At 42.7% G+C, this 22935-nt stretch overlaps 1 protein-coding gene across 2 annotated transcripts in view; it reads left to right on the forward strand.

Annotated features, from left to right (window-relative positions):
- NAP1L1 (nucleosome assembly protein 1 like 1) overlaps window positions 1-22935 on the forward strand; it is a 54120-nt gene that overhangs the window by 16893 nt on the left and 14292 nt on the right. Inside the window, exons 4-10 of one of the 2 annotated variants that reach the window (XM_032220993.1) lie at window positions 1188-1290; window positions 14898-15039; window positions 15213-15293; window positions 15919-16047; window positions 16494-16565; window positions 17654-17793; window positions 20276-20421. In XM_032220993.1, the coding sequence (XP_032076884.1) occupies window positions 1188-1290; window positions 14898-15039; window positions 15213-15293; window positions 15919-16047; window positions 16494-16565; window positions 17654-17793; window positions 20276-20421 (813 nt within the window). The remainder of the gene's footprint in view (window positions 1-1187; window positions 1291-14897; window positions 15040-15212; window positions 15294-15918; window positions 16048-16493; window positions 16566-17653; window positions 17794-20275; window positions 20422-22935) is intronic. The other variant, XM_032220994.1, reaches the window with a different exon arrangement.

The following is a 22935-nucleotide window of genomic DNA, read 5'->3' on the forward strand; positions in this document are numbered from 1 at the left end:
CTGTCAGCCTTATGAGGTAGACCAGACAGGAAGTATGAATAGATGAGCTTATTTTATTTTATTGTTATTTTAACAACATCTTGCAAGTCTGAAAGTACTTCTCTCCCCTGTCTAATTTACTGTCCAGCCCATATTTATGCTCTGGGCGAGTTGTCTTATCTGATGATTCTCTTGGTTGTATCTCTTCCCTTGTCTCCCAAGGTCATTCCCACATATCATTAGACTTCCACTGAATAGAGTGGACCTTATTTTAGTGTCAATACACACAAGATTTCAGTCTTCATAATGAACACACACTAAATATAAATGCAAAATTTCTCATAAACATATAGTATTTTGTAGACTTAGTTTATTTTGGGGTAACTCTATAGTTTGTTTTATGTTTTACTTGACAAAATAAAAGAAGCACGCTTAAATGCAAAAACTAGAAGATAGATAGTGGCTGGGAGCATGTTTCCCAGATTTTTGATTGAAATATAGAAGTTGAAAACAAAATTTGAAAGTAGAGTATGCTTTGCAGGACAAAAGTAATAAGGATCAGATTTCTATTTTGCATCAGGAAATTAATAAATTGAATGTGTTAGAAAGGAAAATTAAATCCAATAATGAATGCAATATGAATAGTGAGAGTATAAATGAATTCTAATAATGTTTTCTTGACTTTAACCTCATGTCCTAATTTATTTTTGTTAGTATTTCTGACTTTTTGTACTTTATATCAGAGTTCCACAACCTATCCAGGTTGGTGGCCGGGAGTGGGGAAGAGAAGATGGTTTTGCGGGCACCTGTTGCTTGTGCAAGTGAGGCCACGAGAGCTCAGGAGTAATCCACCAGCCAGCCACTCATGGGGCCCAGTTGCGAATAGGCTGAAGCCCAGTAGTGTGCTGCAGCCCACAAATTGGGGGTCCCTGATTTATATACACTGAAAAAGAAATATTGTAATAATATTTATACATTTATAATTTTTCAGCTAGCCAGCAAAGTTTAAGAGACTTTATCCAAGTACCGTAATTTCTTTTGCTGTTATTGTCTAGTAATGAATATAGCTGTTATATCTTAACTAATTAGCTTAAATCAATGATCAAATTGGGGACAATTATTTATGTTGTGTTATTTATTAAAACAAATACAAAGTTAACAGTATTTTATAATAAGAGTTTTAAAAAATATGGTTTGGTTTTCTTTAGCACGCCAACTAACTGTACAAATGATGCAGAATCCTCAGATTCTTGCAGCCCTCCAGGAAAGGCTTGATGGCTTGGTTGGAACGCCTACAGGATATATAGAAAGGTACATTACAGTCTATTATTTTACCATCTTATTGCTTGATAAGTTAATTTTTTGTGTGTGATACCATACACATAATCATTTGGCAAAATAATGGAAGGAATGTGTCTTATATGTGTAATGAAATTGTACAACTGACAAGTACTGGTTACAACAAAAATTGAGACTAGAATTAGTATTAGTTAAGGAAAACACTGGTTAAATGGGTCTCACACACTTTAATAACCTTTTTTGTCATGGTTAAGCAAATCTCTGCAGTTATATGATTCATGTGGTCTTTAAGAGAATCTGGCTTTCCCAATGACTTTGTTTTCCTGAAGCCTGCTGGGAAGGTTGTAGGTAACAATCACATGACCCCAGAACTACTACAACTACTTACATACATATTGGGTATCAAGCAACCAAATTTTGGCCCCATAATTATGGGGACACTTAGTTGAGAACTGGTTATAAGTCACATTTTTCAGTGCCATTATAACTTTGAACAGTCACTAAATAAATGGTTATAGATTGGGGACTATCTGCAATCTGTTTCAGAGAATGTCAGTTGGTCCTACCTGAACTGCATGTCTCAAGGGTGGGCGTGGGAGCAGTCACTGTGTGGGTATTGTTACGGCCCAATTGCCTGGAGACTGAGGAAATCTGAGGTCACACCCCCTGTTCCTCCTGGAGACTCCCCAGATTAACCGATGGTTCGGAAGAAGGACCTGGAAGGGAAGAGAAGAAAACAAAACCAACGACAGTTTCTCTTCCTGAAACGTGAATGGTCTGTGAATGCCACTCAGGCCCGGCGCTGGAGCCTGACGGGCGGGAAGTGACTGCTCCCATGCCCACCCTTGAGACATGCAGTTCAGGTAGGACCAACTGACAGTCTCCAAGGTGGGGCATGGGAGGAGTCACTGTGTGGGACATACCCAAGATAGATGTCCATGGGAGGGATTATTGGGCCAGAGTTTCCTGAGTGTCCAGGACACCCTGAAGAACCCGCCTCCAGAAGGATGCCTCGGCCGAGGCATAGGTATCTAGCCGGTAATGTTTGATGAATGGTGAAGGAGAGGACCAGGCTGCAGCTCTGCAGATGTCCTCGATGGGGGCCTGGGTGGACTAGGCCGCTGAGGTGGCTGCACTCCTGGTGGAGTGTGCAGTAATGCCCTGTGGCACGGGCAGCCCTCGGGCCTCGTAGGCCTTGGAGATGGCCAGCCTAATCCACCTGCTGATGGTGGTAGGCAAGACCTTGGTGCCTTTGGCAGACGTGTGGTAGGAGACAAAGAGTGCCTCCGACCGTCTGAAGGGGGCTGTGCGCTTTAGGTAAATGCGCAGGGCCCTTACGTCTAGGCGATGCCAGGACTTCTCCCTCTCGGAGGAAGGGTGAGGGCAGAAGTCTGGGAGAATGATCTCTTATCCCCTGTGGAAGGGGGAATTGACCTTGGGCATGAAAGCTGGGTCAAGTCTGAGGACGACTCTGTTATTGTGAAAAGTACAGAGGTCGGCCCTAGAAGAAAGAGCGTTAAGCTCGGAAACCCTCCTGGCCGAGGTGATGGCCACAAGGAAGACAACCTTGAGGGTGAGAAGTTGAAGGGTAACTTCCCTAAGGGGTTCGAAGGGTGGCTCCAGGAGTGCCTGGAGAACCGTGGGAAGATCCCAGGTGGAAAACAGGTGGACCACCAGAGGCCGGAGGTTAGCCGCTGCCCTAAGGAATCTCTTGATGACTGGAACCTGGGAGAGGGACTGTGAGCCCTCCCCTCGGAGGATGGTGGCTAGAGCTGATACCTGTCTGCGTAGAGTGTTGTGAGCCAAACCTTTATCCAAGCCATCCTGGAGGAAGTCCAGGACCTGAGGGACGGAGGCTGATGAAGGCTCTACCTGCCTGGGTTGGCACCAGACGGCGAAGGCGGCCCATGTCGCGTCATAGATGTGGGTAGTGGATCTCCTTCTGGAAGCCTCCAGGGTGTTGATGACTCTAGAAGAGATATGGGACACCCTCAATTGCTCCCACTCAAGTGCCAGGCGGTTAGATTGAGCCACTCCGGGTCTGGGTGGATCAGACTCCCGTGGCGCAGCTCTACCCTCTCCTGTGGGAGACGCCAAGGGGGAAGGACTGACAACTCCACCAGATCCGCGAACCAGGGTCGCCGTGGCCAGTGAGGGGCTACCAGGATGATCTCTGCCCTCTCTGCCACTAGCTTTCTCACGGCCCCTGGTATGAGAGGGAGCGGGGGAAGGCGTACAGGAGGCCTGCTGGCCACCTGCAACGTAGTGAGTCGGTGTCCACCGCCCCCCGGGTGGGAAACCGGGATATGAACTTCGGAACCTGTGCGTTCGATGGAGTGGCGAAGAGGTCCACCGTCGGATGACCAAACCTCTGGCTGATCTTGGCAAAGGTGCTAGGATGAAGTTGCCACTCCCTGTGGTCCACCGTCTCCCTGCTGAGCCAGTCTGCCTGTTGGTTGTCCACTCCGGAGATGGGCTCCGCTCGAATTGACAGGAGGTTCCGCTCCGCCCAGCACTCCAGGCGTTTTGCCTCGTCGCGAAGAGCCACTGAGTGAGTGCCCCCTTGCTTGTTGATGTGAGCCTTTGCTGCCACGTTGTCCGTGAGAACCAGTACGTGCTTCCCGGTGACCGTCTGCTTGAACCGGCGCAGGGCTAGGTGGATTGCCCTTAGCTCCAGCCAGTTGATGTTCCTCCGCAGGTCCGTTGGTGTCCACCGGCCCTGGGCCAGCTGGGACTGTAGGTGGGCTCCCCAGCCGAACAGACTTGCATCTGTGGTGAGGACCAGCCTGTCCGGTTCCCTGAACAGAAACCCCTTCTCCAGAGAGGAAGGCCTCCACCAGCGAAGGGAGAGCAGTACCTGCGGGGTCACTAGAACCTTGAAGCTGGCATCGGATGTTCCGTTCCTCTGGTGGGGAAGTAGGAACCACTGCAGGTCTCTGGCGTGGAAGCGAGCCCAGGGGACGATCCCGATGCAGGAGATCAGCTTCTCGAGGAGCCTGGAGAGAAGTGCTACGGGAACAGATCGGAGCCTGCGAATCTCCTGGACCAATTCCACGATGCTGTCCCCGCGCTCCTGGGATAGGAAGACCCTACCTTCCACTGAATCTATAATGGTACCCAGATGTTAGAGCCTGGTGGCGGGAGTTAGGTGGCTCTTCAGGGCTGATAAGGTACTGATGGTGGTAGCTAAATCCCTCTCTGCGCGGGGAGCTGAGGGGGCTAGGACTAAGATGTCATCTAAATAACAATGTAATCTGACCGGAAGGGAACGGAGGTAGGCCGCGGCCATTACCTTGGTGAAGGTTCTGGGAGCAGAGGCCAGACCGAAGGGAAGGACCCTGTATTGGTAATCGTCTCTCTGGTAGGAGAACCTGAGAAACCTGCGATGGTCGGGGGCGATCATAATGTGGAGGTAGGCCTCCGTGAGGTTGATGGAGGCTAGGAAATCCCCCTCCCTGACTCCTTCCAAGATGGATTTGAGTGAGGCCATCTTGAACTTCCAATAGACTATCCTGGAGTTCAAGAGCTTAAGGTCTAAGATGGCTCTCCATCCCCCTGAACCTTTGCGGACTAGGAAAAGATGTGAGTAGAAACCTGATCCCTTCTCCTCCTCCGGGACCGGCTCTATGGCACTATTGTCCAGGAGGTGGTGGATGGCTTCGCGCATGAGAGCGTGTTTAGCGGAAAGGTGCGAAATCTACTGGGTGGAAGAGAGCGGAACTCCAGGTGGAGTCCCACCTTGATGGTTTGGAGGACCCAGGCATCTGAGGTGATGCCTTCCCAGTGAGCTGTGAAAAAGGAAAGGCGACCGCCGATGGGTAGATTCGATCCTGAATCACTTACCCCTGCGGAAGGAGCGGCCTCCCCCTCCTCGAAAGGGCCGCTTGCCGGCCTGTTGGGGTCTGAACCTCTCTCTGGAGAACTGCCTGTCCCCCTGTCTGGAGTACCTGGGTGCAGAGTACCTGTGAGTCTGGTTGTCCTGTTCCGGCGGTCGGTACGAAGCACTTCTGGCGTATGGCACCGCTCAGTGGTCTGTTCATCTGGTGGTGGACGGGAAGACCTTCCTTTTATTCTTATCCTCGATGAGGATGAAGTCCAGAGCGGGTCCAAAGAGCTTGTCTCCTGTGTATTCTGCCTCCGCCAGGGGCCACTTTATCCGGAAATCAGCCTGCCAATGATGAAGCCATAGAAGGTGTCTAGACGCCACAGAAGATGATAGAGCCCTGGAGGAATACTTTACCGCATCCAGGGTTGTGTCGGCTGAGAACTGGGTCGCCGCTAGCAGCTTCGTGATGTCCTGTTGAAGTCTTACGTCTGAGGCCGGTGTCCTGTCCCGGATCTGCTCCAGCCACAAGATGGAGGACCTATTAAAGAAGGATGCGGTCACCGCCGCCCTGATGGCCCATGAAGCGGCCTGGAAGGTCTTACGCATGACCAGCTCCGCTCTCCTGTCTTCTGCCTTCAGACAGGTGGAGATGTCTCCTGTTACTACGGAGGAAGTGGAGGCCAAGGCTGCCACTGGAGCGTCCACGGAGGGCATTTCAAAGCTTGCGTGAAAGCTGGGTTTAAATTGTAGAACCTACGGTCATTGCTCCCAGGGGTGGGGAAGGACCCTAACTTGGTCCACTGAGACTTGAACGCCTCCATGAAAAGGTCTGGAGTTGGAATCTCCTCCTTTTCCACCGGGGGCCTGTGAAAAGGGCCCTGCTTCTTTTCCTCACTAGTGCTGGGGGTGGGGTTCTGGTTAGCCTCTGGAGGAGGCTCCAGGTCTGCTGTGGCCCTAGCCTTGCACAGAAGGGAACTGAATGACGAGGGGGAAAACAACCCTGCAATGTAGGAGACTTCTGAGGGAGATGGATCTTCATCTTCTGAAAACCCCAAATCCTTCTGCTCTGCCCCCCCCCCTGACTCTGATCCCTCGCTGGCAGTGGAAGGTGATGAGGCTTGGGGGTCCCTGGCAGGTGGAGAGTCTGGCCTGGCTGTGTGATCCCGTGGGTCCCCACGGGTAGACCGGGGCCTGGCTACCTGAAACTGGTGCTGCATGCCTGAGGAAATGCCATCTGCAGTCGCCTTAGCCAGCACAATCTGGAATCCCTCCGGCAGTTCTAGGTAGGCAGGGGAAAGGGTAGGAGGTTCCCTGTAGTCCCTGCGTTCTGGGGCCTGAGGGGCCAAATGGTGCCTGGAAGAGCCCCCTGTCCTGCGCCCAAATGGATCCCCCCTTGGCCCTGGAAAGAGATAGAGGGGGGAACAAGGGGCTGCGTTCCCTTGAGTGCCTCGCTGGACCTGGGGATCCAGGTTCCTGGGAGAGAGAAGGGGGCCTGCAGGGAGAGCGAGATCTAGCTGGGGAAGGGCTGATGCAATCCCTAGCCCTCCTGTTGGTCGCCCTGGTAGATAGGGCCTCCTGCCTAGGCCTCTCCCTTCCAGAGGATTTGGAAGAACACTTCCTAGGGGATGATCTCCCCCTGGGCCTGGGGCCCTACCCCCTTGGAGGTTCCCTCGCCCGGATCAGCAGGCCCTAGAGAGCTGGGAGCCCTGGCTCCCTTCCTCCTCGTGGCATCCGCCATCGCAGTACTCATTGTGAGTCTTTCTCTCTTTCTACCTCCACAAGGCCTCTGCTTGCCGATCCGGTGCTCCTCTGGGCTCCTGTGGGTCAATCAGAGACTGCTGCACCGCCTGCACTGGGCCTCCACCGATGGCCGAAGGAATCTGGCCTGAAGAAGCTTTCCTCTGAGGTGCTGGTGAGCTGGGAGACTGCAACAGTCTCCTTAGTGCTCTGCGCGTGTGCGCCCACGAATCCAAGATGGCGACCGCCGACCATGCGGTCCGTGCCTAGAGCGGTTCCTGCTGAGCCGCTCCTTCCTCTTCTCGCTGCCCTCGGAGTCTTTGTAGCTCTGATGGCTTCCTCTTCACCTCTGGAGGGCAGCTGCTGCCAGGCCTGGCGTCTTGCACCCCCCCTTCACCGGGAGCCGGTACTGCGGGGCCTGCAAATCTGCACGAGCGCGGATTGCACCTAGGCAGGCAGGAAAGGGCGCAAAATTCGAGGTAGGAGAGATGGAAAAAATCTTTAAAAGTAGAATAAGGCTGTAGGAAAATCCTGTGGATGCAAAAGGGAGAAAAAGTCTACAAAAAAATCCTAACTAACACTATTCACTGGAGAGTCACTGAATAGCTCCTGTTAGACCGAAGACTGAGGTTAATCTGGGGAGTCTCCAGGAGGAACAGGGGGTGTGACCTCAGATTTCCTCAGTCTCCAGGCAATTGGGCCGTAACAATACCCACACAGTGACTCCTCCCATGCCCCACCTTGGAGACGCTGTCATAATTGATGGCTTAGAAAAGAACAGTCTGCAGTACTATTCAAGGTTTCTTAGAAAAAAGTATTTAACAGTGAGAATTTTTAGTTATCTATATATCCGTGATGGTGAACCTATGGCACGTATGCCACAGGTAGTACGCAGAGCCCCCTCTGGGGCACGCCAGCCATTGCCCCAGCCCAACTCCACTGTGCATGCACGCATGCCTCCCACCAGCCAGCTGGTCTTCAGGTTTCTGCCGTGCATGCATGGGGGCAGGGCACATACATGCAGGGCTTTCGGCATGCAATGACAAAAAGGTTAGCCCTCACTGCTATATAGGATTCCACTAATAATGTTGAGAAGAAAAGTATGTGGTTTTCTTTATGGAAGGTAGTGGGGAGCATATAAAAATAAGACAATTATAAGTTTGTACAATCTATAATTAAATGCCGTTATATGACTGCTTCCTGTTTTCTTTGACTTTTGTAGAACATAATGTTCTTTGAAATTTTTATTCTGCTTTGCTGTTTCTGTAGCTTTACTTGAAATAGAAAAATGTTATTCATTTTGGCAATATGAATATGTATGATAGTATGAGAAATAGTATCAGTGTTTCTCAAAATGCAGACATTCCATAATACTTTGTATTTAAAAAATGGATGTAATTGCTGCTTTGTCCAGATCCATATTCTGCTTATATTATAGCCAGTGCAGTAGCTTTATTTATTAGGCAGTTCAAGTATAAATAATGGGTAGCACATCTTTATCCATCAGGAGGCTTATTCTCTTCAGGATTGAGTGTTGAGAATCGAGTACTTCTAGGCTTTCCGGCTGTTTCTTAATTTATCCCTTCTTTCTTTATTCTAACTCCAAAATCTTAAAAGTGCTAAGTGATAATATAACATTTCCCCAAACCTTTAATTCATTCTTACACCACCAAGTTGTCTCTCTTTACTCTGTTTTCATAATCTGTTGCCCTTTTTAATGAGAATCAGCTGGAGAGAATTGCTATTTCAAGATATGCAAGGCTAATATATTAATAAAATAGTAAGGAAAATATAGTTGTGGAACTGCCTATTAGAATTAAAGATGAAGAGCAGCACTAAGGTATGGCCCTATTGGTCAGAATGAGGTAGTTCTAGACTTGTCCTGATTTAAATCATGGATGGCTACTCCTATGATTTGTTATTGTGCTGGACAATTTACTCGTACATACCATAATAGCGGTCTGTGTTCCCTTCCCTCAGATAAAGTCAGCCTCAGATAAAGTTGTTCTGGAAACTTTTCTCAAGTGTGACAATTATATAATAATGTAAAACTGTTATACTACAGTTGACCTTATCTGAGAGGCCTAGAAGCAATGTCTGAAAGATTGGACTAAGACATCTTAGCTAAAATAGGCTGTTTTAGGTTGTGTGTGTTGAAATATATATTTTCCTATCTTTTTTTCCTCCGTGCTGCAAATAATCTTTTTAAAAATTCTTTATCCTGACTTCTTTTTCATATGCAGCTCAAGGTGTTAAACATACCAATACTCTTCCCTGATCCTTTTTGCCAACAACAATTTGAGTTACCGTATTTTCACCCATATAACCCGCGGGTTATATGTGTTTTTCACATACACAGCACGCCCCCGCGGGGTATAAAAGTGGGCGGGGTATACGGAAAATATTTTACACAGATTAACTAAAGGGAGAGCTTGGGACCACCACTTTCCTCGCGGCAGTGGGCTGGCTCGGCGGCTCGGGCTCCTTTTCTCCCTTTTCCTGCTTGGGTTTCGGGACGCCTTCGTGAAAACCCCGCCCCTGGCTATGGGCGAAGCGACCAGGAAGAAGCAGGAGGCGAGAGGAAGTGCAGGCGGTGCTCGGCAGCCCGGATTCTGCTTCGCCGCCAGTTCAGCAGCTCCTCGCCTTCTCTGGCTTGGAAGTCCGGCAGGAAGGGAAGGCGGCGGCGCGTGGCTGTGGCTCCGTTTTCAGGCCAGCCGCCGCCTCCCCTTCCCTTCCTGCCGGACTTCCAAGCCAGAGAAGGCGAGGAGCTGCTGAACTGGCGGCGAAGCAGAATCTGGGCTGCCGAAACCTTTCAGTGAATATGCTAATGAGGAAGGAAATTAAGATGTTCTCCCAGGCTCTGGATCTCTGCAGTCACTAACTGTAGATCTTTTTCTGCCAATCTCAAAAGCATGGAAGCAAAGCAGCCACATAACTAATCTTATATTTGCGTGGGGCGGGCGAGCGGGGGGAAAGGCAGCCGTGGTGGTCTCCTCACCTTAGTGGCCATGGTGGGCTTTTGGCGGCGTGTCTCCCCGCCTCGGGAGGGAGCGACCAGGAAGAAGCAGGAGGCGAGAGGAAGCGCAGGCGGTGCTCGGCAGCCCGGATTCTGCTTCGCCGCCAGTTCAGCAGCTCCTCGCCTTCTCTGGCTTGGAAGTCCGGCAGGAAGGGAAGGGGAGGTGGCGGCTGGCCTGAAAACGGAGCCACAGCCGCGCCGCCGCCGCCTTCTCCATCGGGGACACGTGCAACCAGACTGGAAATACTGAGGGATGGTGGACTGGGAGGCGGAGAGAGCGACCTCATCTCTCCCTGGCTGCACTTGCTGTCACAGCATCGTTTCCTGATCTGCTTTCTTTTCTAAACATGTAGTTGCTTGTGGATGGCAGGCTTGTCTGCCCAATTTACATTTGGAAGCCAACATCAGGCTGAGCCTTAGCAGCAGTAAGCAAAAGGAAAGAAAAAAAGGAAGATCTAAGCTATGGAAAATATTTTCCCTGTAAAAACACTGAAGGGAGGAAAGGAAGCCAGCCTGCCTCTAGATTTGAAGCTGGGGGGGGGGGGAATTGTAGGCCCTTCTGTCCGGAGGTTTCCTTGGGTTTCCACTCATACTATCTTTCCCCCCCCCCCTTTCCTTCCCCCCCCTCGAGGTTTGGTTTCTTTCTCGGTGGGGATATCTTGAGGCACTCGACCCGCGTCCCCGCTCAGCGCTTTGTCTCGCGCAGGAGCGACGAGCGAGTCGCTGCGAGTCACACAGAAGCGGCTCCCACTAGCGACCCCGCGCATCGCCCTGGAGACGATCCAGTCAGTCTCCGGGGGCCGGGGAGGTCGTGAGGTCGGAGAAAATGTAAATAAGGGAGGGGGGGGTCTCTGCAAGCCACCTGCTTCTTAAAGCGTGTCGCCAGGTATAAGGGAAGAGCAGGCAAATGGCAGGGCTCCTCAACAAGGTTGGGCAAAGAGCGAGGGGAAGAGATGTTGCCCCTTTGGAAGCGTAGGTTTCTGTTTTGGGGGGTTGGTTGGTTTTTCTTCTCGGTCACGTCTTGCGGTTTCTCTCCCTACCACCACCACCACGCCCCGGCGCATCTTTCTTTCTCCTCGACCTGGCTGAAACTTCTCTGGAACTTGGCGAGAGTGTGCGGGAGGAGGCAAAAGGGGATCCCTCTCGGTCCCTCCCGCTCTGCGTTCTGCTGGGCGGATTTCGCACCGGTGCGTTTTTACGCATACAGCAATTTCTCTCCAGCTTTTGGCAAATGGAATAGATTGAGGGGTGGGAAGGCATAAGGAAAGGGTGCTTGTCAGGTGACCCTCTTATTAACCCGATTTGTGGAGCAGTGGAAACTCCACAGAGACGAGCTTAATGATCAACATTTGTAATCGTCGATGTCCGAGGCTGGTTTCTCCGCCTTTTTTTTTTTTAACCCCGAGCTGGAACTGCTGCGACGACTGGACTCGAAGCGGTTTAAATGACTTTTCGAGGGAGATTTCCTTCCTGCGGGGCTGACTTGCTGCTCTTTGTATCTTTTGCTGCTATTTGGCACGAGGGAGCGGAGACGCGCCGGGCACAGCCTCCCCTGCGCCCCCTTCTTGCTCCTCCTATCCAGTTGATTCGGTAGCGGCGAGTACTTTTTCCGCCTGCGTTTGCACGAGAGACAGCTTGCCTGTCTGCCCGCTCGGGAAGCCTCGCCGTAGCAAAATATACTGAACCGGCCACGGATCGAAGCGGGAGCCTCTCCGGCCTTCGTTTCTTTTCTTTTCCTTTTTTATTTTGCCCTTCTCTTGTTTATCTATACTATCCCTCCAAACATCATATGGATTCAGAAATGCATTTTTTTAAACTACAAAAACTTTCAGTAATGATACCATTTCTATCTTGAATTTCAAGATCTCTCCCTTGAGTTGAGTTCCTCCAACCCCTCCCCAGCTCGCCCAGGCTTTCTCCTCCGTTGCCGCCTCCCGTCCCTTCCCCGATCTCAGCACGTTCCCTTCTCCTCCGGTCCCCCAACCCCTCCCCAGCTCGCCCAGGCTTTCTCCTCCGATTGGTTTTAATGGGAAGGTCCGATGGAATAGCGCTAATGTAATGTTTGCCGATGGCTTACTCGTCGCGGGTTATATAAGAGGGCGGGGTATACAGAAAATATTTTACACGATCTTGGAAACCTGCGGGTTATTCGCGTGGGCGGGTTATATGGGTGAAAATACGGTATTTTCTCCTAGAAATCATAGATCCTAGCATGAGAAATAGCTGAAGTAGGATGACAAAATATAGAATCAACAGAAATAATCAAGTCTTCCTCCAATTGTTTCCTATTGTCAAGGAATTGGAAGCTGTTTATTTGAACATATCCATTTGTGCATGACATGTTTTGATCTTTATAGATTACTTTGCTGGCCATAATTGATCTCAGAAGTGCTGTGATCTTTCTTTCTTTCTTTCTTTCTTTCTTTCTTTCTTTCTTTCTTTCTTTCTTTCTTTCTTTCTTTCTTTCTTTCTCATAGTATATTTAAGTAACCTCTGCTAATCTGAAAAGTCCTTAATCCAAGATCAGTAAATTCTTTCTGGGTTTAATGATGCTGCTTTCAATGAAATACTATACTTTTTGAGAAGTTTCAGAACCTTGATTTTTATTACAAGTATCTGAATACTAAAAATTATGTGGCGTGTCAGCTATGCCAGTTTGAAAATAGTTAAATTAATAAGAATAACACAGAGAACTGTATTTAATATTTTGCATGTTCACTTGACGTTAAAATATTTTTCAGGCATATTTTACATGTCTTAACTGAACAGTTCTGATGTAATTGTTTACACGTAGGATATACATTTCTTAACAGAATCAATTCAAGCCAAGCATTATTTCCCTCCTTCGAAGATTCTAGCCTTAGAACCATCTACTAAAATCGTTCTAAAATTGCAGACATAGCTTTTCTGAAGAAATACTTCTATTTTCTTAAGATCTTGTTATTTTAACTTGTTTTACTTATCCCCTTCATCCTATGTCTCTATTTAATTTTCATTAGAGATATACCTTCTTGCTGTATTTATCACACTAAAAGCATTTTGCTTTGTTATGCAACTTTATTACTTCTCTGCCTTTTTCCTCTGAGGAGTGTAATTAGCTGGTGCACTTAGGACTAAATAGAAAATATTACAGAATTCTTTCTACAGTTGAAAGCTTAGTTGTATAAAACATTGCATGTTGAGTGGTATTTGATTCCTTTCCTTAAGGGGTTTATAAAAATGATTCTGTGATAGGGAGAGGGCTATTCTGCATTATGATTTTTAATTGGACCTGTAGCTTTTTTGTAATCCTATTTATAATTTAAATGCTATGGATTCCTACTTTTACAGGTAGGAATGCAGGTTTGGTAGCCCCTTTTTATAAACTATTGGCCAAATTTTGGTGGGCATTCTATTGAAAAACTGGGATTTAAATGTCTTCTTAAAATATACTTCCACAGACCAAACAAAAACAAAAAAAACACAGAATCTGCTGAGGTGTCTTAAATGTTTCTGTTCTCAATATTGAAGCTCTAGAAATTGGCAGCTTTTTATCATGAAAGAGTATGGCTGCATATGTTCATTAGGAAAATGAAGATTGTCATGTTTGAACATGAAGAACACTATCCCCAATTACGTTGATAAATGTAATATGAAAAAATATTCTGAGTAGAATACATTGGAACTATTTCTTCCAATATGATCCAGCTTGCACAATATTTAAACAATATTAGAGAAATCCAATTGTTTCATGAGGGATTTTGCTAAAAAATAATTTTTAATTTTACAGTTTATGTTTTGCTAACAAATATATTTAATATATATTTGATAAGATATATATATATATATAATAAATATGAAAACAAATTTGGTATACTCCTTTTTTCTCTAGTTAAATCATTTTGTGAGACACACACTGGCATACATGCCCTACCTTTTGGGATTATGAATCCATGGTGAAAAATAGTCATAAATAATATATTTTAGATAACCAAGGGAAAAATATTATATGAATTCCACAACAATAAACACAAGTGTTATTACTATAGATTTAGGACAAAAAGTTCTAAAAAAAGGTTCAGAATTATGAAATATAAATAAATAAACAATTACAGAAAGGAATTTTGATCAGTGAGTCACAAATCAGTGCTTATTAGTTTGCTTCTTACTGAGTTATCAGTAAGTTATCAGTTACTGAGTACAGAAGCATGGATCCATGAATCAAGTTTTGTTACCAGTTTGCATATTTAGGTTTGCTCCATGAACTTCCTCTGTAAAAATACTCTTGAGCAAAATATTCTCACTTTCAGTTTTTCCTAATATGTCTCTAAGTTACATTGCTATTTGAACTCTTGATTTTTTTTGAAAAGGAATTGTATTTTAAAATGTTATCCACTACAAACCATTACTATCTGAGTTTTCCTATTTGTGGATTTTAAGAGAAGTAATCTTGGCAATTAAATTGAAAAGTAGAAAAAAGTATAATTATTACCTAATAATTGAAAAGTAGAGGAAAGTATAGCTTTCAAGTATAGCTATGTAATCAGTATATGTATGCATTGAATAAATATTTTAACTGATTATAGGATTAGTAAGAATGTTAATCACAAGCAGCACTTCTGTAGTATTAACAGCATCCTATCATAATATTTTATGATAAAGTATATTTATGTCGTTTAAGTTGAAATAACTTTTAAAATTTAAACAGTGAGAGAGAAAAATTTTGAATTTTTTTACTTTGTTGAAATAATAAACAAGATAAAATGTGTTAATAGAATAGTAAGGTTTATATTTAATGTGTATTTAATAAAACTATGTAAAGATAATAGATAACTGCTTAATCCTATAGTCCTATAGTAAGTAAAATGAAGCTGTTTCTAATTTTTTTTCTGCAATTGTGCTAATGAATGGTATGTCACTGTACTATTTTTGTATAATGTCAATAGTTCTAGTTTTGCATTGCTACAAATTATAGATTTCAACCAACATATTTATTGACATTTTTATTTTTAAATGAATTATTGTTAGTGTAATCATACAATACACTTCCACTCTCCACAGCTTGCCTAAAGTAGTTAAGAGACGAGTAAATGCACTCAAGAATCTTCAAGTTAAATGTGCACAGATAGAAGCAAAGTTTTATGAAGAGGTTCATGAACTGGAAAGAAAATATGCTACCCTTTATCAGCCCTTATTTGACAAGGTAATCTTTATGATTTTACTACATAATGTTGAAAGTGGGAGTGCCTGAAGTTCATGTAGATTTTCTAATTTTGCAGTTTTTATTTCCAAAAAGAATTGTGCTTTACCACCTTATAAAAGGTATTGGGTCATATTAACATGGTAATCTGAAAGAATGATGGTTTGATCTTCCAGAGAAGTGAAATAATCAATGCTGTTTATGAACCCACTGAAGAAGAATGTGAGTGGAAAACAGACGCGGAAGAAGAAATTTCAGTGAGTACCTGTATGTTACTGGAAATAGACTTAAAGGACAGTCCTGCCCTCTTTCATGGGATGTCTAATAGGAAGGTAGTCTAAAGCCTTTTTGTGTTTGCATTATGAAGCAGAAGGGATGGAAGAATGGATTTTTGTTTCTTTTGATATTGTTCGTTATTCAAATTCTCTCCCATTGAAACTAACAGGAGAGAAGTGAATTAGATTAGATTAAAACCAATTGAAACTTACATATGGTGGCAAAATTAGTTTTGCATTCAGGCATGGTCTTTAGGGACCTCCTGTTTTTTATTGTATTCATAAATATAAAGATAAGAATTAAGAAAGTTACTGCAAAACGGGGAATCTGGAGTCTTGAGTTTTTTCATATTGGCTTTTGGGATGGAAAATTTCTGGTCCTCTCAACAACAGTGGAAAAACATGTAGCCTAAAAGTAAGGACATTGTAGTTCATTGTCTGGTATATAAATATACTTTATAAACAGTTTTGAAACTGTATATAAATATTTTAAATAAGTGAAATAATTGAATGTTCACCCAATTTTTGTAGCTGGCTGTATACCACTAAATTTGATAGGTATTTAGCGCTCAAATATTAGAAAGATTAACTTATTAATTTTAACAAGGAGGAAATGAAAGAGAAGGCCAAGCTTGAAGAGGAGAAAAAAGATCAAGAAAAAGATGATCCTAAAGGAATTCCTGAATTTTGGCTGACAGTATTCAAAAATGTTGATTTACTCAGTGATATGGTTCAGGTAAGGGAATAAACTTAATTATTTGAAATATTGGTGATAAACTAAACTTTAAGAATTAGAATATCTTATTCAGAACTAGGTAGCATGGACATCATTAAAATATTTCTTCTTGGCTGTAGCTTTATTTTGTGCAATGTTCCATCAGTAATCCTTTCTAGGATTCTTCAATCTCATATTTGGTAGAAATACAGTACTAAGTATATAATAAATTTCCTTATTTCTGCAGAAGTCTTTTTTATGTTATATGGAAATAAATACTTCCATGATAAATATATATTATTACCGGTACAACCTATGAAACTAACAATAAAATTGTTTAATGTTAAATGTAATCTGATAATCTTGATTTTCCTCTATTGTATTATCATATTATTTCCTACTTTGTAATTGCATTAAAAGTATAAAAAGCATTGCCTAGGTATTGAAATTTTACTTTACATGTATAGGAACATGATGAACCTATCCTGAAGCATTTAAAAGATATTAAAGTGAAGTTTTCAGAAGCTGGAGAACCCATGGTAAGCTTGTATTGTTAAAAATAATAAAGAAGCTAAAATATTCTTCTATTTAGATTATGATTAAATTTTTATGCTAATCGACTCCCAATGGCAAGGATGAAAAGAACCAGACAGGAAAGAAAGAGATACATGCCACACCATTTAGGAGAACACATTAATCCTTGTCAACAAGATATGAGTGAAGAACCAGGTCTTTATAGCTCTCCAAAACACTAGCAAGCTGGGGCTATTTGCATCTGCGGAGTGGGGACCCATTCCAAAGGGCAGGTGCTATTAATAGAGAACGTGTGTTTCTTGAGTCACAATAGATCGTACATGACCTGTGTGACTTCATAGCAAAATTAAACACTGAAGATATGTGTAACAATTTGATATTTCATAACAGTAAAAACTTCTTTTGGACTCACACCTAAATTAAAATGTTAAGTAATCAGAAATGGCTATCTCTAATGACCAGCCCATTAATTATTATATCAGTTTAAAGCAAAAGACTGTTTTTAACTAAGATTCCCAAATTACTGAAACTTTTTAATCTTCAGCCCATAAGGATGCCTGAAAAGGAAAATTTTAAAGAATTTATTTAAAGTTCACTGCCTAGTTAAGCATACTCAGTTAATTTATTTTGGTGAGAGTTCTATTGAAGTTATACCATAGGGAATTCTTCAGAGCAAGTTCTCTAAAAGGAAGAAATTAATAGCAAATATAATACTAGTATTTTTTTGAGATTACACAGAGGGGAGAAATATTTCTTTAATAGATACAGAATTCATATTCAGCCATAATTGTCAGCCTGTTGTGGCGTTTGGAGAAATGAAGAGGAAGATGGACTTTATGTTTCTTGAAGAAGTGCAGAGTATTGTACAAAATAATATAAAAGTTGTCAACCTCCCTTAATTTATGGCTGTTGGTTGTATTTGCTTAGATTGATTAAAATTACAGTTTAACAGCATTAAGAACTGATAACTTCAAAGGCAGAATTATTGATCTTTTAGATAAAAAAATATAATTAGTAGAGAATGTAATGGAGTTTAGCTTTGTGGTTCAGATTATAATTATGTATACTTATTCTGACTTGTACTTTTTCAAAGACTTTTACTTTAGAATTCCACTTTGAACCCAATGAATTTTTTACAAATGAAGTAGTAACAAAAACATACAGAATGAGGTCAGAACCTGATGATTCTGATCCTTTCTCCTTCGATGGACCAGAAATTATGGGCTGCACAGGGTAAGTGTAATTTTGTATAATAAGTGGTCAAGAAATATATGTCAATAAATATGTAAAGTAAATAAATAATGTATTTTAAATAAATACAGGTAGTCCTTGGCTCATTCATTCAGTGACTTCAAAATTGTAATGGGGCTGAACAGGTTCTTGTAGTTTCAGTCATTGTAGTGTCCATTGTCACTGATTGTGATCTAGGTTCTTAGTGCCCAGACTGCTGTTAATAACATTGAGCTGAGGTTATGTGATTGTGATTTCCACAGAGTCAGTGGGGAAGCCACTAGGAAGTTGTGGTCTCACTTAATGATGGCAGCCAGGCCTGACAGAACTGCCTTTACTGACATAGTCATGTGACATTATGCTTTATGACCACCTAGCTTAAAACTTAAAATCCAATTGCTGTCAAGTCAAGGACTATTGTAAATTAATTATATACAGGGAGTTTTCGTTTACCAATTATCTCATTCAATGACTATTTAAGGTACATTTGTGCTGTTTTCAGTCATGTAATTGCCATTACATTCAGTACACTTTGTACTGTGTATGACTTACTGTTTTTCTTACCCCTCATCTTTGCAGACAATTGGAGAGGAAGGAATTACAAGAAAGTAAGCAGACACACAATAGGGAATACATAATGAAAGCAATGTGCTGGCAGCCAGAAGCTCACTGCACAACCAACTCAGTGTATTCCCCGTTGTGTGCTTGCTTACTCTCTTGCATTACCTTCTTTCCCCATCTCTCTGCTTTGCATTGGTGATGAGGACAAGAGAAAAAAAAACCTAAAATATATGATGTAGAAATTAATTTAACCATTGTTTCTATTGACCCATTAACTGTTATCTTAGCCAGAAACTATGTGAGTGTTCAAAGGATATAAGCTAAACTCAAAGATCAAAGGTTGCAATTTTATATACAGGTGGTCCTCAACTTATGACTGGTTACTTAATGACTGTTGATAACAATTTACGTTTTTTGCCAGAAACAGGAATTAACCTCTACTTTTCAGGAAAAATGCCCATTGAGCGCACTTAATGGCATTCACTTAATTACCACAATATTTTTTAATGACCATGGCATTTGCTTAAGAATACCCTCCCCCAAAGGGTAAAATCTGTCATGGTTACATGATGACCCATTTAACCACTGGCATAACTTACCATCTTAGTTCTGGATTCAGTTACAGTTCTAAGTCAAGGACTACCCATAGAAGCACAAGATATAGAACAAGGAGCTGGATAACACCAAGTAAAAAGAGGAATCAGCACACTTAACAAATACAGCTGACAACAAGATAAGCTAGAGTACCAAATGCAAAGCTGCAAGCAGCGCTAAAAGGATGTCTACTAAAAGAGCATCAGAATCATCTGAAATTAAAGCAGGCATTGCTTCATAAAGAATAAATTTGAGGCAAGCAAATAATACCCACATCAACAAATGGATTTAACTAAAGTTTCTAAGATCAGGAGATTTTAACCATTAAAAGTAGAAATCATAGTTGTTTAGAGTGAAGTGGTAATTCTTATATGACAATCCAAAAGTATGCATGGATATATTTTAATGTTATAAAATAAATGTACAGATGTCAGCTTTTTGCTGTAAAGAAAATAAACATTCTGTGCCTAGCACTCCTAGTGTTGGAAATAGCAATGTTAACAAATAGGACACTTACATTTTCTGTGTTATAACCTTACACACTGAATTCTTACATAATTAATGCAATAATTAACATGCCCAAATTACAAAACATGCTTTCAGGTTACTGTGAATCTACAACATTTTGCTTTATTTTTTCCCTAGCACTTGAATTAGCTGAAATTTATAAAAACAATGGAAGATGTTTTCCCATGGGATCTGTTCTGATTTCATTATCATGATTGTTTATTCCCTGATTGGTGCCTAGGCTAACCTTTCCTAACCTAGCTTCCTACTAGATATGCTAGGCTAAAGTATTTATATTCATTGTGCTGCATTGGGGATCGGTGGATAGAGTTTAGTGTAATATATCTAAGGCAACGATTTAAATTGTCTTAGATGCTGAATTTTCCAGCACCACTTGCTAGATTACCTGAATGCCATAGTTTCATTGGAATTCGAATATCTGTTTGGACTGGGATGGTAGATTTTTCATTTTGCAGTAATAGGTGGAACATGTATAGAGGAACTCTTATCTGTGCTTTCATCTTAATTTTATGGCAGATTGAATACATTGCAGAATTTTGAATTGTTTAGTATGTATGTAAAATTTTCAGAGGGAGAAAACCTATTTATGTTGTGGTCATAAAAAGTAATATGTACTGTATTATTCATTCCTTAGTATTAAAGAATTACATTCTGAGAAATCTAAATGATATTTGTTGTTCATACAGTTGAATTACTCAAGTATTCAGGATCCCATTTGGTTGTGTGATACGATGTGCCAGGACTATAATAGTTAAAATGAACATGTAGGTATGTGCTTGGTTTCATAACAGTTTTCCCATAGGTGTCAAATAGACTGGAAGAAGGGGAAGAATGTTACTTTGAAAACTATAAAGAAGAAACAAAAGCACAAGGGCCGTGGAACCGTTAGAACAGTGACAAAAACAGTTTCCAACGATTCCTTTTTCAACTTTTTCAGTCCTCCAGAAGGTAAACTTTATTTACATTCTATACACTGTGTGCAAAATTATTAGGCAAGTTGTATTTTGGAAGATTAATTTTATTATTGAACAACAACAGTGTTCTTGGTCAATCTAAAATGTTAATAACCTCAAACCTGAATATTTAAGAAATTAAAAGTGAGGTTTTGGCATCCTTAAGAGACTACTTATGTGTGCACAATTATTGGGAAACTATTAGTGTGCAGAATTATTATGCAACTAAATGAAAAATGAAAATTTGCCATCTCACTCATTTATTTGCATCTGTTAAAGTGAGAATAAATGTACAAATAAACATTTCTGACATTTTAAACAACAAAAAAAATCAGTGACTAACATAACCACCCTTCTATTCATAAGCCTTCCATTAATGAGGAGAGGGAAGCCTTTGGCAGTTAATATGCTTTTTTTCTTAATACGTTTCTTGTGACTCTTGACTATTTGCAACAAAACATTTGATGGTTTTGTGATCACGTCCCAATATCTTAACAATTTCAAGAGTGCTACATCTCTCTGAAAGACTTTTTACAATTTTTGACTTTTCAGAGTCAGTTAAATCTCTGTTTTGCCCATTTTGCTTGAGTAAATGAAGCTCCTTAATAATTATGCACATGTTGATATAGGGCTGTGATGGTGAACCTATGGCACGCCTGCCGCAGGTGTCACGCAGAGCCCTCTGTGGGTGTGGCAGCCATTGCCCCAGTTTAGCTCCACCACACATGTGCGCGCCTCCCGCCGGCCAGCTGATTTTCTGTTCACACATGTATGTGCGGGGCTGGGGGGGGTCACACACGCATGTGCGGGGATGGGGGGGGCGTAGGGGGGCACAGTAGTCTCCCCGCAGCCCATTTTTGGTCCTAGGAGGCTGCAGGAAGCCCTACTAGACTCAAAACAGGGCACGGGGTTGCACATGCATGCGTGGGGGAGGAGCAGAGGGGAGTCGTGAGTGCATGTGCACGGGGCAGGGCCCAGGGTGGTGTTATGTGTGCATCACATTATGCTTTTGACACGTGACAACAAAAAGATTAGCCATCACTGATATAGGGTGTTGATTTCCTTAGGCCTCACCTTCCCTCATTACACAAATACACAACACCTGATATACTTGTATCTACTAAGCATTCAAATTTATAGAGCTGGGGATTCGACCGGAAGCTTTCCAGCTGGACAGATATGGGGTATATGTATGAGTTCTCAAGAGCCTCACTTGAACCCTGTCTGACAAACCTATTCCAAGATCCTTTTTGGATCAAAACCCCCTGGAGGGGGTGGGGCGAAGAAGGGGCAGCGTTTCATCAGACCCAGAGGGAGGCAACAGCTCCCTCACAGGTTGGAGATTTGCCCTCTGAATTGGAGTAGGGGCGGCAGCATGGCTACAGAGAAGCTGGCTTCCAGCCAAAGCACTGAACAGGAGTGTACAGGAGACGAGATGAAAGACCGGTAAGAAGATTCATTTAACCCACAGTCATAAATCAAAACTTGGAAAAGGTAAAGAATCTTGATATTAATAGACGGATCTGGATTTTGGCAAAAGGAAAGAAAAAGGAAAATGGAAAGTTGAAACACTAGCCCCCCGAAAAAAGCTATTTGTTTCAAATAATTTGGACAGAAAGGTAAAAAGCAGAGAAGTGACAAACCCACTCAAATATAAACTCTAAATTTGGTTTTGGATTTGAAATAGAAACCAAACGTTCCGAAGGAATCGTCTGAACGTTTTCCAACTAATATATCTTAAGCAACTCCAATTTGGGAGAAAAATCAAGGAAGAAGCACTACCTTCTCACTGATAACTGATAACCTAATCTTGACTGTGCGGGGAGTTTTAATTAACCAACTGCCATAAATCAGAATTTGGGAAAAGCAGGAGGCAAAGAGATCAAGATGGCTCCAGCTTCTCTTCCGTTTTTACATAAACTGAATTAGCTAAATTTAAGGTGGACCAGAACCTCGAAATAAGGTCTGCATAACTAACTGCAATTTTGGAACTGGACGTTTAAGGAAGAACAAAAGACCAAGATGGTTCCCGTTGCTCTTCCCCATAGCAGCTAAAGTAGATAAATTTAAGGTGGACCAGAACTCTGAAAGAAGAACTGTATAACTAACTGTAACTTTGGAACTGGACATCATGGAAAGCTGGGAATTTGAAGAACTATGAAATTATAAAAAATATGCACAAATCATTAAAATCAAGACTAAATAGAATTCTGAATCCAGAGAAGCAGGGATTTAAAGAAGAGGGGAAAGAAGAATGGGGGAAAGATAATGAAGGGGAAAAAACGGTGGGAAAGAAAAAGCAGACAAAAAACTCCATTGGGCTTGGCAGTGCTATAAGGAAAATGGTAAAGGAGAGATGTGTCCCAACAAAAGGGAATAAAAAGCAGACACAAGATATTTCAGAGGTTGACAGTGACATAAGGAAAATTGAAATAGGAGATTATGCCCCAACAAAGAGAAATATAAAAGATTTATTTGATGGTGGAGTGGGGAAAATTGAAGAGGGTAG

This window comes from Thamnophis elegans, chromosome 7, assembly GCF_009769535.1.
Source record: "Thamnophis elegans isolate rThaEle1 chromosome 7, rThaEle1.pri, whole genome shotgun sequence".
In the NCBI taxonomy this organism is placed as follows: Eukaryota; Metazoa; Chordata; class Lepidosauria; order Squamata; family Colubridae; genus Thamnophis; species Thamnophis elegans.